This window comes from Crocuta crocuta, unplaced genomic scaffold (genome assembly GCF_008692635.1).
Source record: "Crocuta crocuta isolate KB4526 unplaced genomic scaffold, BGI_CrCroc_1.0 scaffold168, whole genome shotgun sequence".
Lineage (NCBI taxonomy): Eukaryota > Metazoa > Chordata > Mammalia > Carnivora > Hyaenidae > Crocuta > Crocuta crocuta.
The window spans coordinates 6,837,028-6,854,286 of NW_027532591.1; the positions used below are offsets into that span (position 1 = coordinate 6,837,028).

The 17,259-nt window shown below is 55.8% G+C and overlaps 1 protein-coding gene across 2 annotated transcripts in view; it reads left to right on the forward strand.

The window, feature by feature from the left end:
- Positions 1-4,341: 4,341 nt before the first annotated feature.
- The window catches only part of CIMAP2 (ciliary microtubule associated protein 2), a 26,236-nt gene continuing 13,318 nt past the window's right edge, over positions 4,342-17,259 (forward strand). The window contains exons 1-10 of one of the 2 annotated variants that reach the window (XM_077779739.1): positions 4,389-4,453; positions 4,610-4,689; positions 5,236-5,323; positions 5,732-5,896; positions 6,016-6,138; positions 10,518-10,649; positions 10,805-10,948; positions 12,369-12,530; positions 13,530-13,655; positions 15,090-15,223. In XM_077779739.1, the coding sequence (XP_077635865.1) occupies positions 5,321-5,323; positions 5,732-5,896; positions 6,016-6,138; positions 10,518-10,649; positions 10,805-10,948; positions 12,369-12,530; positions 13,530-13,655; positions 15,090-15,223 (989 nt within the window). In that variant the 5' untranslated portion in view covers positions 4,389-4,453; positions 4,610-4,689; positions 5,236-5,320. Of the gene's footprint in view, positions 4,454-4,609; positions 4,690-5,235; positions 5,324-5,731; positions 5,897-6,015; positions 6,139-10,517; positions 10,650-10,804; positions 10,949-12,368; positions 12,531-13,529; positions 13,656-15,089; positions 15,224-17,259 lie in introns of both variants that reach the window. The other variant, XM_077779738.1, reaches the window with a different exon arrangement.

A 17,259-nucleotide genomic window follows, 5' to 3' on the forward strand; every position in this document is an offset into this window, starting at 1 on the left:
TCTCCCTGCCTCCTCTCTGCCGCGCCGTTGGCCGCTGAGGAAAGGCTCTGGGGTTCCATGTGCTGCTTCTAACCCTGGTTCTCCATCCCTAAGAATCTGTGACCTTTGTCATTATGAGTCGCGTCATAATTTCACACTTCACACGTTCCGCATCTGTGACATGAGGGTGGCATTCTGTCCCCTAGAGGTAGGGTGGCTATCAAGGGTAAACCTGGTGAATGCCAGTCTCGATAGCTAGCAGCTCCCACTACCCCACTTGGTTACCATGGCATCCTGTCTGCCCCCTGCGGCCCAGTGTTCTTTTCCTTGCCAGTCTTCCCCCAGGATGCACACTGGCTCCCTGCCCTCTAGAAGGCTGGGCTCCACTCCCTCCTGCAAGGCGGCTGGCCTTGGGCTTTGTAGCAGAGCTGAGCTGCTGAGACCCTCCGCCCCTCCTTCCACCAGGGTGGGGCTCCTGACACCCTGTCCCTTCAGCCTCTTGGAAAAAGACACCAGCATTTCCAAAAGAGGAACTAGACCCGATTAGTACACTTGGAAAAACTTGGGGGAAAGTATGACTTGTGCGATAAAAAGGTAAATGAAAACCTCATTCGGGTGCGACTTCTCACCCGTGATTTTAGAATATAAAATTTAATGAGTTTTTGTAAACAGGCATTGCTGTAAATTGCTGGCGTTCATGAGAGGGCACTTGGAGGCATCAGGGAGGGTTCCCAGAGTGCTTGGCCTCCCCCCAACCCCCTTTTATTGTGGTGACATGAACTTAACCTGAAGCTGACCATTTTAACCATGCTTAGGTGTACAGTCAGGAGCCCTAAGTACATCCCTGTTGCACAGCCATCCCTGCCATCCTCCCCCAAAACCTTTTCATCTTCCCAAAGTGAAACTGTATCCATGAAGCAATAACCCCCAGAACCTTCCTTCCCCAAGCCACGGGTAAGCACCATCCACTTTCTGTCTCTCTGAATTTGAATACTTTCATTACCTCATAGAAATAGAATAATATAATATTTGTCTTTTTGCGACTGGCTCATTTCACTTAGCCTAATGTCTTCAAGGTTCATCCATGTTGTTCCATGTGTCAGAATTTCCTTCCTTTTTAGGTGTGACTAATATTTCATTGTATGTATGTATGTATATACCTCATTTTGTTTAGCCATTCATCCATCGGTGGACCCATCCAAGGTGGGTCGTTTCCCCTTGGCTGTAGGGAACAATGTTGCTCTGTACAAGAATCTACAAATTACCTGTTTCCATCCCTGCTTTCAGTTCTTTTGCCTATATACCCAGAAGTGAAACGGCTTGGCCATACCAATGTTTAATTTGTTTTGAAGAACTGTTATACTGTTTTCCATCAGAGCGACATCATTTCGTATTCCCACCGACAATGCACAAAGGTTCCAATTTCTCTACATCTTTGCAGCACTTGGTATTTTCTGTTTTGTGTTTGTTCTTTCTTTATTTTGATAGAGCACGCACGCGTGAGTAGGGGAGGGGCAGAGAGAGAGGGAGAGAATGACAAGCAGGCTCCGCGCTCTCAGCGCAGAGCCCGACTCGGGGTTCAAAGTCACGAACTGGGAGATCACGACCTGAGCTGAAACTAAGAGTTGGACACTTAACCGACTGAACCAGCCAGGCACCGCTGTTTTTGATAACGGCCATCCTAATGGGTGGATTTGGATTCGATCTGACTCTGAGAAGATGAGTAGCAATTGGGTGGGAAGGAAGAGAGGTTGCAGTGCATTTCAGCAGCAGGAAAGCCGTACAAAAGGGCCAGGGGTTTGTGGGGCAGGGGGTGCCTAGGGACAGAGAGGTCCATATGACTGAAACTTAGAGCGAGGGCAGGGGGTGAGGAGTGAAGGCAGCGGCCACAGCACCATCTCAGAGACCTGAATCCTGACTGAGGATCTTTACTCTGCTGACAAAACAGATGTCCCCAGAGTCTGGATGGTTAGAACCTCTCCCAGCCGGGAGCTCCCAAGCCTAATTATGGGTCCCATATTCACTGCATGACCTCCACACCTCACTAGATGTGACCAGGGCAAGTTACTCTCCCTCTCTGAGCCTTGGTTTTGTCTTCCATGTAACGGGATGGGAGGGGGGGTTAAGAGAGAATGAGTTGGTTGCTAGGATTAGCGGGTTGCTACGACGGGAGGCTTTGGGCTGACTTGGGCGGCGGCCTTGTACACAGCTGACTCCCCTGCTCTGGGCCTGCTCTGGCCTGTCTGGCTGCTGGGGTTCCCAGCCCAACAGACCTTGGCCTATGTCCTGTGATCATTCTTCCAGGAGCCGTGGAGCCCAGGGCTCAGGTTGGGAAAGAAGGAGCGAAGCAGCCTCAGGCAGGTGTGGGCCGTGCTGAGAACACCTGGGCAGACCCAGGGCTGGTCACTGGGCCTGCCCAGCGCCCACGACTCGGGGGTGGACACAACCACATTGCACTGACACCTCCAAAGAGCTCCTCCACAAGGCGGCCGTCGGTGTCCCTGTCACAGAGGAGGAAATTGAACTTTGGTCAGGGTAACGTGTGCAAGGCCAGACGGCGGCAGCGCCAGGATTCAAACGACTCTCTTTGAGGATATATGCGTGACTGGGCAGCTGTTCTAGATTAATTCCTTTCTTTGTTCACTCGTCATTCAACAAATATTTACTGAGCGTTTGCTATGTGCCGGGTACTGCGCCAGGAGTGGGTGAGACCCAGTCTCCACCTCTGACCTTTCCAAGGGCCAGGAACGGCCCCTTATTGATTCTGCTCTGTGCCAGGGCACACCTAAATTAGCTCATTTCATCCTCAGAGCAGTCTGGAGAGACAGAGGTTACCAGCTTCATTTTCCAGGGAAGGAAGTCAGGAATCAGAAAAGGAAATGGATTGCCCAGGGCTGCACAGCTGGGAAAGGGTAGCGCCTGTGCTTAGATGACCTGGGTGGCGAGGGGGGGCTGTTCTGCGTGTGCTCCCCGGACCTGACACCTCTGACCATCAGGGGTGCAGGGTGGACGTTCCGCCGGCCATGGCCATGTTGCCTGCCTGGCCTGGGGCCTGAGCACCCAGCTCAGAGCTATGCTAGGGGTCTGAACTTCCTATTTAAATTTTTTCTTGGAATGTCAGTAGGGTACTGGGTGGACACTGAATGGAGACACAGGGTCCCGGTACCCCAGCGCCACGCCAGACTGGATGCAGGACCCCAGGCAAGTCCTGTTTCTCTCTGGCTTCTGTCCCGTCATTATCAACCTGGAGGTGGCTTTCTGCTGTGCCTCAGCCGAAGACCACTGGGGAGATCAAAGGGAATCGTGAGAGATGATATTAGATATAGCATGATCAAGGGGCACTGGTGGGGCATAAAGGAAGGGGGTGGGGGGGAAGAGCTGACCGTGCCCTGATGAGGAAAAATACTCTCGACTCCTTTCCTCACCTAGCACTTCATACACACACTTCAATAATGAGTTTGGAATTCTCCTCCTCCAGGAAGCCTTCCCTGACCTATGCACCTATGGCTGGGACAGTCAGAGGCCTCCTTCTCTCACAGGCCTGGCCACACTGTGTGGTCATTGTTTCCTCCCGCTGGACTCCCAGGGCCAGGACTAGGCATCCTACAGAGTGTCTGCCCAGAGCGGGTGTCTGGGGTATGTGGGGGACAGATGAGCCCGGCCTCCATCCCTGCGAGCCTTCCCTCCACCCGCGGGCTCTCCTTGCCGGTTCCCACTGACTCCTTCCCTCCCCAAAGTGGAGAAGGATGCACTCTTTGCCCAAGCTGAGCCCTCCCTGTGGGCCTCGGTGCTGTTGCATTTCAGAGCCTCTTTCTACCAGGCTCTGTGCCGCAGGCGCTGCGATAAAGCAAGGAATCCGAAATGGTTCCTCAATAAATGACTCGAAGTCCCCATCAAAAGACATCCACATTAGGGGCGCCCGGGTGGCTCAGTCGGTTAAGCGTCCGACTTCAGCTCAGGTCACGATCTCACGGTTGGTGGGTTTGAGCCCCGTGTCGGGCTCTGTGCTGACAGCTCAGAGCCTGGAGCCTCCTTCAGATTCTGTACCTCCCTCTCTCTCGGACCCTCCCCTGCTCACGCTGTCTCTCTCTCTCTCCCTCTCTCTCTCGCTCTCTCTCTCTCTCTCTCTCAGAAATAAATAAAAAACATTTAAAAAATTTTTTTCAAAAAGGCATCCATATTAAGCACCGTGGAGGGCCTTCAGCTCTGCAGGGCTCATTGAAGGATATCCCGCAGGTGGTGGAGGAAACGTGCGGAGCGGAAGGAGACAGGCAGGGGGCGCCACTGGGGCGCGGGCACGCCTCAGGTCTCCGGGGACTCACAGGTCACAAGGCGGGGTTGCCGTGGCAGCGGTGGCCGCAGGCGTCAGCGGGAGGAGTCCCTCGGCGGGCCCGCCAAGCACCTCGCCTGGGGGCGCCCGAGCCATGGGCACCAAGTGGTTCAGCGGGGCGCCCTTCGGGGTGCAGAGCCACAGGTGGGGCCACGGAGGCGTGGCTGGAGCCTGGGAGAGGAGGGAGCGTCGGGAGGGAGCCTGGCTGCGCGGGGAGGGGGCGGGCGGGGAGAGGAGGGGATGGCGACCTTCAGTGCCCTCACACCTGCCGTCACACCTGCCGCACTTCTCTGCCCAAAGCTCTTTCAGCATCTTTAAGTGATTTGAAGGCGTTTCAAGAACAGCTCCTGTGGGCCGGGCTCAGAGAGGCCAGGCGGAGGGTAGGAGGCCGCTCAGCGTCAGGTGGAGGGCAGGGTCTCAGCCCAGCTGTCCTTCATTCACACCTTTACGTGACTTCACACGTGCGGGGCACAGGTCTAGCATCTGGGCACACAACAGTGAGCAAACAGCAAACTCTGAACTCAGGAGTGCGCATTCTTGTGGGGAGGGGTGGTTGGAGCGGGTCATAAACCAAAAAGAAAACTATAGAAAATGTTGGAGAGTGGGAAGGGCTATGCAGAAGTAGCAAGATGCGAGGAGGGCCCGGCAAGGGCCGGAGGGGGGACAGAGGGGGGACAGAGGGGAGAGAGGGGGACTGAGACGATCAGGTGACTTTTGAGTAAAGGCTTCCAGCAGAAGGGAGGGGACCAGGCAAGGGTGGAGGGAGAAGCAGGAAGCACAGAGACCCTGAGGTGGCAGCAGCACCGCTCANTGTCAGCACAGAACCCCACATAGGGCTCCATCCCACAAATTGTGAGATCATAACCTGAGCTGAAATCAAGAATCGGAGGCTTAACCGACTGAGTCCCTTCCCACCCCCCCCCAAGGTTTGACGTCTCTGCCGTTTACCCCAATAAGAAGAAACTCAGCACCTTCACGGAGGCCCCCTACTCCAAGCTTCATTCTGTGGAAATGGTGAGTCTCCCTCTGCCCCTCCAGGTCCCTCGCCACGGAGGAGGAGCTGAGCTGTGTCAGGGCCCTGCTGACACCTCTCCAGGCCCTCAGTCTGGAGCACAGAGCTTGGTTCAGAGCTGGGGCCTCAGCTGTGTTGATAAACGCCGGACTGTGGTGAGAACAGTGTGGGTCGGGGCAATGGAGACCTGGGTGCCATCTCTTCTCAACTAGCCGTGGGCTCTGGAGGAGGGGCTGCCCCTAAGTGTAAGGGGAGAGCACTGACAGAGGATGTTGTGATTGTACCTTGAGCGCCACGCCCCTCGGTGCCAGGTTCGGGACCGCGGGTGGGGGGGCCCCAGCCTGCCCAGCCCCCGGTGGGAGAGAGGACTCGCTGTGCGGGTGGACTGGTGTGCCTGTCCTCTGACTCAGTCCCACATAGGCCCAGGAACCTACGGCTACCAGGAGACCTGCTTCAGCAAGAAGAAGCTCAAGCAGGAGGTGGGCACAGGCTGGGCCCGGGCCCAGGAAGCCACCCGGCTGACCCGGCTGCCCCACTTCCAGTACGAGGCCATCATGCGAGAGAAGCAGTCTCAGGTGAGTCCCCCCAGGCAGTGCCCATCCTGGACGGGGTGCCGCCCCTCCTCCAGACTCCCTCCCACGTGGACGTCCCCTGGGTTCAAGCTGTCACCGTCTGCTTTCTTCTCTCGGGGCAGAAGGAGAAGCTGGGGCCCGGCTCCTACAACCTCAAAGACTTCTTAGAGGAGCTGCAGAAGAGACCGTGCAGCACCCGGGGGCTGCTCAGCTCAGGGGAGACTCGCTTCCGAGGGCTCATTGGGGTAGGTGTCCTCCCGCCCTGCGCCCTGGCTGCAAAGCGTGTCGCCTGGTTGGTGCTGGATGCGCCCCTCCTGCACGCCCCCTCGCCAGCCTTGGCCAGCCTCTCCTTGGGGGCCCCCAAGCCCCTCTGCTTTCTGGTACCGCAGCGGCGAGCCCAGGGCTGTCCTATATTCCGGGTCTGTCTCCCCTGCTAGGACCAGGAGCTCCCTGCTGGCGGCGATGGGTCTGGTTCGTCTCTGAGTCCCCAGAACAGAGCCCAGCATACATTAGGTGCTCAGCAAACTCATCCATCTATATATCCATCCGTCTAGCCAGCAAATGATGACTGAGCCCCCGCTAAGCACCCTGCACTGTTCTCAGGCCTGGGGATCCAGCAGCCGGAAGCCCCGGCCCTCCTGGAGCTGGTGCCCTAGTGGAAGAAACGACAGTACAGAGAAGCAGCTCATACATGATCAGGGCCGTGGGGGGAAACGAGACAAGGAAGGGATACAGACAGAGTGATGGAGGTGTAATTTGTAGGGTGGTCCGGGAAGACCTCTGGGTGGAGGTGACGTTTGAGCAATACCTGCAGGAAGTGAGCGACTGAGGCTCACAGTAGCTGCAGGAGAGCGTGCCAGGGGGCAGCAGGCTTAGGCCCTGAGCTGGGCCCCTGGGGGTGGGGCCGGGGGTGGGGGTGGGNTACATTTTCAGAGGAGCGCCCTGCTTGTAGGGGGGAGGGGTGGAGGCATCCGGATGGGAGGCGATGGCGCTGAGGGGTAGAGTGGCGTCTGCGTGGGTCTGGATGATCATCCCATGTGGGGAGAACACTGAGCGGGGTTCAAGCTCAGCAAGGGCATGAGGGAGAAGGCAGAAGTCATCCGGTCTGCCCGGAGTGCGCACTGTGGTTGGAGCACCCCTCCTCCCTGGCCTGGCGCTCTCTGCCCTGGATGTTCTTGTCCTTCTTCCAGCCCCTCAGCTGGGGCTTTCCTCCCGCCATTCCCTCTGCCAGAAATGCCCTTCCCCCCCTCCCCTCCCCCAGCTGCCCCTGGGTCTAGGGAATGCCCACTCAGCCCTCAGCTGTCAGCTCCAAGGTCACTTCCTCCGGGAAGCCTACCTGACCCCCACCAGGTGACAGACATCTCCCTTTCACAGGAGTCCTGATGGTGCGTTGTGTTTCATGTTTCTTCCCCACTGGACGTCAGCCCCTGAGGGCGGACCACATCTGCGGGGCTGGCTCACCGCAGGATTCCCGGTTCTTAGCAGGGCCTGGCACGTAGTGGGCACACAGCCAGCATCTGTGGACTCAATAAGTGCACACATGCTTACTAAGTACTTGGTGTTCCCAAAGAGTCTAAGTATTTACAGCCACTCCAGATGAGGCCCCGGAGGCTCAGAGAGGATAAATATTTTGCCTCAAGCCTCACGACTGGCAAGCAGGCAATGTCCAACCCTTTTTCCTACCCCTTACGGCTGCAAAGCTGACTCTTTGCCTCTTTAGGTGCAGAAGCTATAACTGCAGTATAGGGTGAGGGGATGCCTGGAGGCGTTGAACACTGAGTCATTACCTAAGGTCATAATAGCTGACGCTTAACACAGTACTTGCCACGTGCTGGGTGCGTCCTAAGCACTTGCGTGTACTAATTAATTTAATCCTCACAACCATCCCCCCCACCTCCCCGAAGTAGGCACTATTCATTATCTCACTTTACAGATGAGAAAACTGGACAACAGAGAGGTTACGTAACTGCCCAAGGTCACAGAGCTGCGGAGTGGCACAAGCAGGATTTGAATCTAAGGTGTCCACACATAGTCCCTGCAGTTTACACATAGGTCGGCTCCCTTGGTCTTTCTTCCTTGGCTGTCCCTGGAGGACGGAGTCTAATGTTAGAACCCAGCCCAGATGGCAGCAGAGGAATAAGTCTGATGCTTCCTTCCTGTGCCACCCCCCCCCCCCCCCCCACTGGGGCATCTGTGAGTGCTGGCTGAGCAGGGGAACGGTCCCGCAGCCTGGGCCTTGCTTCCAGCTGGATCTTCGTGCACTTTGGCCCCGTAGCTGCTCCAGCGGGCCCTGCAGGATTTCTCTGAGACACTGTCCTGGGCTCAGGGCTAGACAGTGAGCACAAGGGGTGACACTGCTCCAGGGGCTGCAGAAGGCAGTCCGGGCAGCTTCTGTCCCAGACTTGCTTCTTCAGCCACCTTCTTGCTGTGAGACCTGGGCTGGGATCCTGATGGCCTCCTCTGTCCTCTGGTCCCTCTAGCTATCCGCCCCCCCCCCACTTGTGCAGGGTGCTGACCCCTCCAGTGTCATTGCCAAAGCTGTGGGTGCCTGCTTTGGGGCCCCGTGAATCTTTCCCCAGAGAGGATGGAGCTGTCAAACCCCAACCCTGCAAAGGCAAGGCCTCCTCTGGTTTCTGAATCCCATCCACCTCTGGCACTGGGTGATGCCACCGCCCCCTCCCTTGGTGCACTGTCCCCTCCCTTGGCTCTGGGGACGCTAGGTCTGCAGTTCTGGAGTTCTTCTGCCAGCCTCCCTCCTGGCTCTTCTCCCCTCGCTGCCCCCCCCACATCAGCATCTCCCCCAGCCCCACTCTTCTCCAGTAATGGCCCCATCAGCTGCCAGAGTCAGAAACCCAGCGACTCCTTTTCCCCACAGTCCCTGGGGTCTGTGCTTTTGCCTCCTGTCTGCCTCCTGTCCCCCACTGCCTCTGCCCTGGCCCAGGCCACTGCCCCTTCCCCACCCAGGGGTGGCCTCTTGCCAATTTCCTGGTCTCCTACTATTGCCAGAATGGTCTCCCTAGGGGCCATCATGCGTCAGAATCAGGTCTGAACATCTTCAAGCTCCTCCTCACCCTCTTCACAGAGGCTGCTCTCTGTCGGAACTGGCACTTCTAGGTTCCCTTCTGAGGTGTACCCCAGGCTCATGGCCCTCCCGCCCCTGGTGCCTATGCAGGGCTGGGGAAATAGCTCAGAAAAGAGCATGGATTTTGCAGTTGGAGCCCTGGAGGCTGTTCCTTTCCAGAGGTAGGACCTTGGACTTGAGATGTGACTCTCCAAAACTCTGTTTCCCCATCGGTTAGCTGCAGATGGTGCTGACCGGATCTCACTGGGTCACCTCCAGAACCAAATGCTGAGGCTTCTGAAGCACCTAACACACTGTGCAGGGCCCTGGCTCCCTACCTTGGGGGCCTTCTGAATACACCTGGAAACCCTGGGCCCTGGAAGGAGGAAACATGCAGTCCTGTCCTCTGAGGGCAAACAGATCTGATGCCGCAGCGGGCTGCTTCCTCTCGGGTGGAGCTCCCTGCCCCCCTCCAGCCTACCAGGTAGGGCTGCTTCTCTAGGGCTGCTTCCTGGCGGAGATGGGCAGGGCGGAGCCATCTGTGGGACTGCAGCGACCTCGGGTGGCCACAAGACGCATTGCGGCAGCAAACGTTCCAGGTCTCTCTCCAAGGACCAGCTCCCCTCACCAACCCACCCATCCACCTACATTGCAGGGTGGCTCTGCTCACTCCACCCACAGAAACCATACTTTCAACCCTGGCAGTGGGGCCCCCAGATTCTCATTCTATCCCCAATTCTCAGCCTCTCCTACCTCCTTCTCCAGACCCCCAAGATAGGCACCCCACCCTGACTCACATGTCGGTGCCCACTATGGGCTGAGCACTGTGCTAGAGGTTTTATAGACTTTTACTTTCATCCTAATTACCCTGGAAGAAATGTATTGCTATCTCCAAGTTACAAATGTGGACTGTGAGACTCAGAAGGACTGAGTGGTATGCCCAAGGTCACTCTGCTATGAGGCAGCAGAGCCAGGACTCGAACCCGGGACTCCAGATCCTTCCAGGTTACAGCACTGTTCATAGCACAGTGAGAACCCCATTAATGCAAATGCAGGGCTATAAAGCAGGCGCCACAGATGGCATTTCCGAGATCACCAAAGCCAGCAACTGTCTGGGGTGATGGGGAAGGAAGGCTTCATTCCTGGGAGAGATGACATTTGAGCTGGCATTGCAGAGTTAGAATTTTCCAAGGCAAAGAGGGCAGGAAGGGCCTTTTGGGTGGTGGTAACAATACGTGCAAGAAAGGCAAGGAGGATGGCAGAATGGCTTGTGTTTGGTGAACAGCAAGGAGCCCGGCTCAGCTGGAGTATGGGACGTAGGAGCGGAGTAGTATGAAATAAGTGGGACAGGCTGGCGGCACTCTGGGGAAGAGTGTGAGCTTGAAACTGAAGGTCTGAGCCGTGGAGTTGTGTCGAGATCCACCATGTTGTGTGTTGGGGGGCAGTTAACACACAGGGGCCCTGAACATCCTGTTCCCCTCCCAGGGCTTCTCTTCTTCAAACTCAGCATAAGGAGTGGGATCGATGACCTTTATTTCCCTCCCTCCCTCCCTGCCCCCACAGAACTACTATCCAGGCCCTGGAAATTACGGGGTGAAGGGTAACCCATACACCACGCTGGAGGAGAAGGCCCAGAGCCGTTCCCAGGGCCTCATGTGCAGGATGACCAACAAGCCACCCCCCTCGGTTCATCAGGTACTCTCCCCACCCAACCTGGCCAGGCCTTGCCCAGCTTCCTGCACAGTCCTAGTGGGGAGGGGAGACTCCCAGGGCAGATGGGGAACTGAGACCCTGGGAGGCGATGGGCCTCCTTCAGCACTTCAGGGACTGCCACCTGGGTTCTGTTCTAGGGGAGTGGCCTGGCGCCAGGCACCTACTCCTTAAAAAGTGGCATTGAGACCTACCTGGCACAATCCACGGGCACCCGCGGCCCCTACGACATTTTTTCCGGTGACCGAAGCAAGCCCCAGCCTTATGGACATTACTCTGTGCAGGTATGCACCCGGGCGAGGCACGGAGCATGCGCTCGCCCACAAGGTGGCAGACCTCACTATCGGCCCCTGGAGCACCGCCACCCTGCGTGCCCTGCCCCCACACTGCTCACTTCACCCCCACAGCCTGTGTTAGATGGGGACGTGAGGAGTCACAATGCCAGGACTGCGTGGGAGACTGGCCACAAGGCCTGCAGGGACCTTGACCGCACAGGTCTGGGCGCCCTGTTATTTTGGAAGCACTTCCCACGCATCACGGGCCCATTGTAGTTGGCTTTGCTAGCGGCAGCTAACAAGCCAGAGGCTGGGAGGATGGGGAAACTGAGGTAGAATTTTAACTTGACACCCCCTTCCTTTCCCATCATGCTCCTGTCGTGTGATCCATAGCACACCGGGCTTTGCTTTCTTCCAGTTTCATAGCAATTGGAATTAACTATTTGTCTGATTACCTGTTCGTTTCGTCACCCCTGTGCATTCACCTGGTGTGTACTTTTGGGCCAGGTGGTAGTCATGGGGGTGACTGCCCCCTGTGGCACTTATTCTCCGGTGGAAAAGGACACACGATCATGGGTAAAATCAACAGAACGTGCCGGCAGGTGGGTAACACTCAGGCGCTAGGATGGGACGGTGGAGGGAAAATGGTGACATACTTTGGACCAGGCTTATAGCTGGGGAATGAGCCCTCCAGCCTTCCCAATGTCCCCATGACCAGGCACTGAAGCGGGCCTGTCCAGCACAGCAGGGGCCTTGGGACCCTCCACAGGTCCTATGGCCAATTCCTGATTGGCCCAATGCCCAGGCCACATACTAATATTTTCTACTATCTACAAGTAATAGATTTCATCTTTAAGAGCATTTTTAGGCTTACAGCAAAACTGAGCGGGAAGTACAGAGTTCCTACACACCCTCTGTTCCCCCTCAGTTCCCCCTCCATGCACAGCCTCCCCCACTGGCAACACCCCACCCCTGGAGTGGCAATCGATGAACCCGGACTGACGTCATTATCAGCCAAAGTCCACAGTTAGGGGTCACTCTTGGCCTTGTGTATTCTTCAGGTTTGGGCAAACGTACCCACCATTCTGGTATCACACAGAGTAGTTTTGCAGCCCTAACCGTCCTCTGTGGTGTCCGGTCACAGTGGTTTTTAAATACTTGGACGATCGCTCCTGCGGAGAACAGTGCGCCTGCTGCAGTAAATGCCCTTGAAATGAGGAGATGAAGGAATGGCAAACAGCGCAAGCTAAGGGGTGGGCGTGGCTTGGAGGCGAGGTTGCCGGGGACCCTCAGAGTCCCAGTCCCGGGAGGCAGAGGGGAGAGAGTACTGCCTCCTGGTGTGGCCACCTGCTATTCTCTGCTGCTGAGGGTTTTCCTGGCATAACAGACACCATTTGTTTGTTTGTTTGTTTTCTTTTCTGTTTCTCAGAAAAAAAAGCCCAGGGAGCTGATGAACTTCACGAGCTTCGTGGAAGAACTTAACTCACGTCACAACAAGAAGCGTGGGTTTTTCTCGAAAATTGCTCGCAACCCCGAAACCCCTACAGAGAGGATTTACTGGGCCACCCTTAGCCAGTGCCCCCGAAAACTGGTCAGTGTTCCCCCTGGGCTGCCTGCCGTCTTCTCTGGGGAGGCGACTCTCCATGGGGCGGGCATGGGGTGGGGCTGGCTCTTTGAGGGCAGAGCTCAGCCTGGGGGTGTCGGACCCACCCGGTTGCCAGTCCCCAGTCCTGGTCTTGCAAGTACCTGTCATGCTGAGTTAAGTCCCTCCCACTCTCCAAGGCTCAGTTTACTTGCTTGACCTCTGGACATAACTTGAGAGTCAGAGATTAAGGATCAGAGCTGGCAGCGTGAAGCCTAGAACCTGAGAAGTGCACTCTCTCCCCTGCACTCTCTCCCCGGGAGAGAGGCCAAGAGGACGTGGGGCAGGGCGGAGCCCGAATAAGGGGTCCGCCCCAACAGAGACTGCATACCTGCTCCCCCTGAGGGAATGGTGGGCTCCTCTCTGGGGGTGTGGCAGCCGGTGACCTGCATAAGCCTCCACCTCCCACATTCAGGGCCAGCCCTGTCCGCCCCCCCCCCTCCCCCCNTGAAACAGGCTGCTACCGTTTCCTGCATGCCTGCTCTGGGCCAGGCAGCTTCCAGCACCCCAAAGTAGGAGTTATCATTTGCACTTCACAAGAGGAAACTGAGGCCCAGAGATGGGAAGGGATTTGCCCAGGCCCCCGGCAAGTGTGAGAAGGAAGCCATCCCATGTGGCTCCAAAGTCTGGGTGGCTTCAGCTTTCCAGGCTGGAAGAGCCTCTATGGACCTGTCAGACCGTGTGTCCCCTTGGGAACCTGGAAAGAGGTGTCAGGCTGATGGGTGGGCTTAGAGTGGGTGACATGTGTTTTGAGGGCCCCTCCACCTCCCGAGGATGGGCTCCTGGTGAGTTGGAAGGTGGCTGGGTAACCCCCTCGCTATTTTTGGCTCAAGGTCCAGGGCTGTGTGGGAAGATGGGGTCGGTCGTCGGGAGCCCTCACCTGTCCTGGCCCCAGGCTGACCACTGCCAGACCCCCTCCAGCTTTCAGCCTTCATTTCTAACCCCTAGGCCACGTCTGGTCCTGGTTCGTGGCTTCCTCCAAAGAAGGAATGCAGGCAGGTCAACCAGCCACCATTCCTGCTGTCTTCCAAGCGTCTGGGAATAAAGGCCTACCAGATGATTCTGGGAAGCTGGGTGAGTAGGCAGGGGGCTGGGGAGGGGGGGTGGTTTAGATGGTGATGGCCATGGAACCTTCTCCTGCCTCTATGGGCCATGCCCAGGCCTCCTTGCTTCCAGGAAGCCATGCTCTTCGGGAGCCTGAGCCCGCATCCTTCTCCCCAGGGGCAAACACCTGTTCCTACAGTCTTATTTCTCTAAGGCAATGGCTTCCAAACTTGAGGGGGCATGAGCAACCCCTTGGAGGGCTTGTCAAAGCCAGACTGCTGGACTCCGTGTCAGACCTGGTAACCTGTAGGGGGGCCTAGGTATTCGCATTTCTAGCAAGTTCCCAGGTGCTGCTGCTGCTCTGGGGACCACACTTTGAGAACCACATCACCCCAGAGCCAGCTCACGCGCTTATTTTCCCAGGGAAATGCTCCCTCCATCCTCTCGGGGCCTCAGGGGCAGCTTGTGGACTTGGTTGAGCAAAGACCCCTTCTGTCACCAGCCCCTTCCCTCTGTGGTGGCCGTCCCCGACGTGTGGGATAGAACTCGTAGTGTTCTTGTAAAATAGCCACTAAGTTCTTGGGTTTTGTGCACATGCCTTCTTAAGGCATATCCATTGGATATGGACCTCGTTCCGTTTCTTACTCCTCCTGCCCTTCAGTTTTCAAGTGTACTTTTTTTCGGGTTCTAATAATCAGACAGAAAAGTTCATGAATCCAAGTGGACAGCCCCAAGGATTGTCACCAAATGGATGCATCCACGTAACCAGCCCCCAGAGTGTTGAAGAGCACATTTCCAGTGCCCCCAAGCCCCCTTGACCCACACCTCCCTCCCCACCAGGTGGCCCCATATTCACTTCCAGTAGCAAGGGGTAGTTGTGCCTGGTTTTGAACCACTGTTTTAAGTATGTCCTGGGTTCTCCGGGGAGAACATTTAGCTTGTAACTTACCTGCCTTCCCACGATGCCCCCATCACCTCCTCCCGCACCCCCACACCTGGGCTCTCCCTCCTCCACCCCACCTGCTCACTCCCAGCACAACAGCGTGGCCTCCACTGTGCCCACACCTTGTCAACCTGCCCAATTCCTTCTGGGGAGGACCGGCAGGTCCGCCCTCCGCAAGCCTCTTTTCCTCGCCCCATGCCTGCACTTCCCACAGGAGAGAGGTCTTCACTTGGGGACCCCGGCTAAGGTGTCACGGACGTCATTGTCATAGGGCTGTCTTTTCCTGTGTGTCTCTTCTGGAAGGACACTGGTGTCATTGGGTTCAGGGCCCATCACATGGTGCCTCATCCTTACCAATGACAGCAGCAGCCGTTTCCAGATAAGGTCGCACGCTGAGGTCCTGGGGGCTGGACTTCTGCCTGTCTCTTTGGAAGATGCAGTTCAGCCCCTAGCAGATGGAGTGGGGAGCGGCGTGGGGAGAGCCGGGAGGCCTGAGTTCACGCCGCCCTCTCCCCCTGCAGAACCCCGTAGGTGTGGGCCGCTACCTCAACACCTGGCTGATGGAGACGAAGGACCGACGACAGCGGTACCGGTCCCTGTACCTGGGTGGATCCAAGCGCTACCCCTCAGATCCGGCCCGGGACAGGCTCATGCAGTGAGTGCCCCTGCAGCTCCCGCAGAGGGCCAAGGGCTTCCTCTGGGGTGGGCTGGGGTTCCCTCCTCCCCCACCCTCCCCGCCCACCACCTTGTGCTTGCTTCCCTTGGGAACACAGCTGCTGCCCCTAGAGCCGTTCAAACAGCGAGGCAGCGGAGCACGTTCAGACCCTGGCCCTGCCCGGCTGCCCGGCTGTGTGCAGCGGGGCCCGGGCCTTAACTGTGCTGAGCCTTGGTTCCTTCAATGGTCCGAGGAGCAGAGGACAGTGGAGCCCCACCTGAGGTACTCTCTAATGCTCCTGGTCAGGAAAAGGGACGCAGCGCTAACTCCTCCACTCACGACCTGCACCATCTAGGCACTGCCTTGGGTGGCTTCGCCACACGGAATCTCAGTTTCTTGATGTCCACGATGGGCTTGGTAAAACTGGTCTTAGGAAGCTTGTGAAGTTGAAGATAAAAAGGTGCTGCAAGTGTCGTGGCTGACAGTAAGCAGTTTGCAAATGCTAGCTGCTGCCATATTTTATTAACCGGAGAGGCCATTGGTTGCCACGATGCTCAGAAATGTCAGAATGTGAATAAACACACGCTCTAGATGATTTTGTTGTGGGTGAGGGCACGAGGACCCGACGGCTTGGGGAAAATGAGCTTTTAAATGCTCATTTTTTTAAAAATTTTTTTTAATGTTTTTATTTATTTCTAGGAGAGAGAGAGAGACAGCGTGAGCAGGGGAGGGTCAGAGAGAGGGAGACACAGACTCTGAAACAGGCTCCAGGCTCTGAGCTGGCAGTCAGCACAGAGTCCGACGCGGGGCTCGAACCCACGAACCGCGAGATCATGACCCAAGCGAAAGTCGGACGCTCAACCGACTAAGCCACCCAGGCGCCCCTTAAATGCTCATTTTTATCAACATAGTCCTGTTGTGTCTTCCTCCTTGACTTGTGCCCTTGTTTTGGGGTGGGGGCGCTTTCTAAGAGAAGGGAATGAAAGGTAACATTTCTGATAGACTGCATGCCTGAAAAAAACCTTTCTTCCTACCTGCATAACCCATCAGATAGTTTGGTTGGAGGTAAGATTTGAGGTTGGAAACATTTTGCCCTCGGAATTTTGAAGGCTTTGCTCTGTTGCCTTTGAGCTTCAGGTGTGATTGAGGATTCCTGTGCCGTCTGGTTTTGTCTTTTGCATGCAAAGTCTAGAAGCTTCCAGGGTCTTTCCTTTGTCCTTTGCGTGCTGACATTTCATGGTGAAATTTTTGTCTTAAATTGTCCTAATGTGAGTCTATTTTCACCCATGGTTTGGGGTACTTACCAGGGTCTTTCCATCTGGGACAATTACGTGGTGAACATTACTTGCATTTGTGTGTTTGGTAATTTCCTCCCCTCTCTTAGATGAAGGTTGGACATCCTGGTTTGGCACTCTGGTTTGGCTTGTTTTTTTTTGTTTTTTTTTTTTTTTAAATTTCCCATCTCTGCCTTTTCCATCCTGCTCTTTGGTAAATTTTCCCTGTCCTTATTTTTGATCCCTACTACTACCTTTTGAAATTTTGGCTCCGTCTTCTTTAGTTTGCAAGAGTTCCTAAATGTTGGGCGCCTGGGNCATTACTTGCATTTGTGTGTTTGGTAATTTCCTCCCCTCTCTTAGATGAAGGTTGGACATCCTGGTTTGGTACTCTGGTTTGGCTTGTTTTTTTTTTGTTGTTTTTTTTTAAATTTCCCATCTCTGCCTTTTCCATCCTGCTCTTTGGTAAATTTTCCCTGTCCTTATTTTTGATCCCTACTACTACCTTTTGAAATTTTGGCTCCGTCTTCTTTAGTTTGCAAGAGTTCCTAAATGTTGGGCGCCTGGGGGGCTCACTTGTGAAGCATCTGACTTCAGCTCAGGTCATGATCACATGATTCGTGACCTCCAGCTCCACTTGGGGTGAGCTCTACTTCTCTCTCTCTCTGTCTCTTTCTGCCCCTCCTGGAATTCTCTCTCTTTGAGCCTTGCTCACTTGCATCCTCTCTCTCTCTCTCTAAAAAAAAAAAAAAAAAAAAAAAA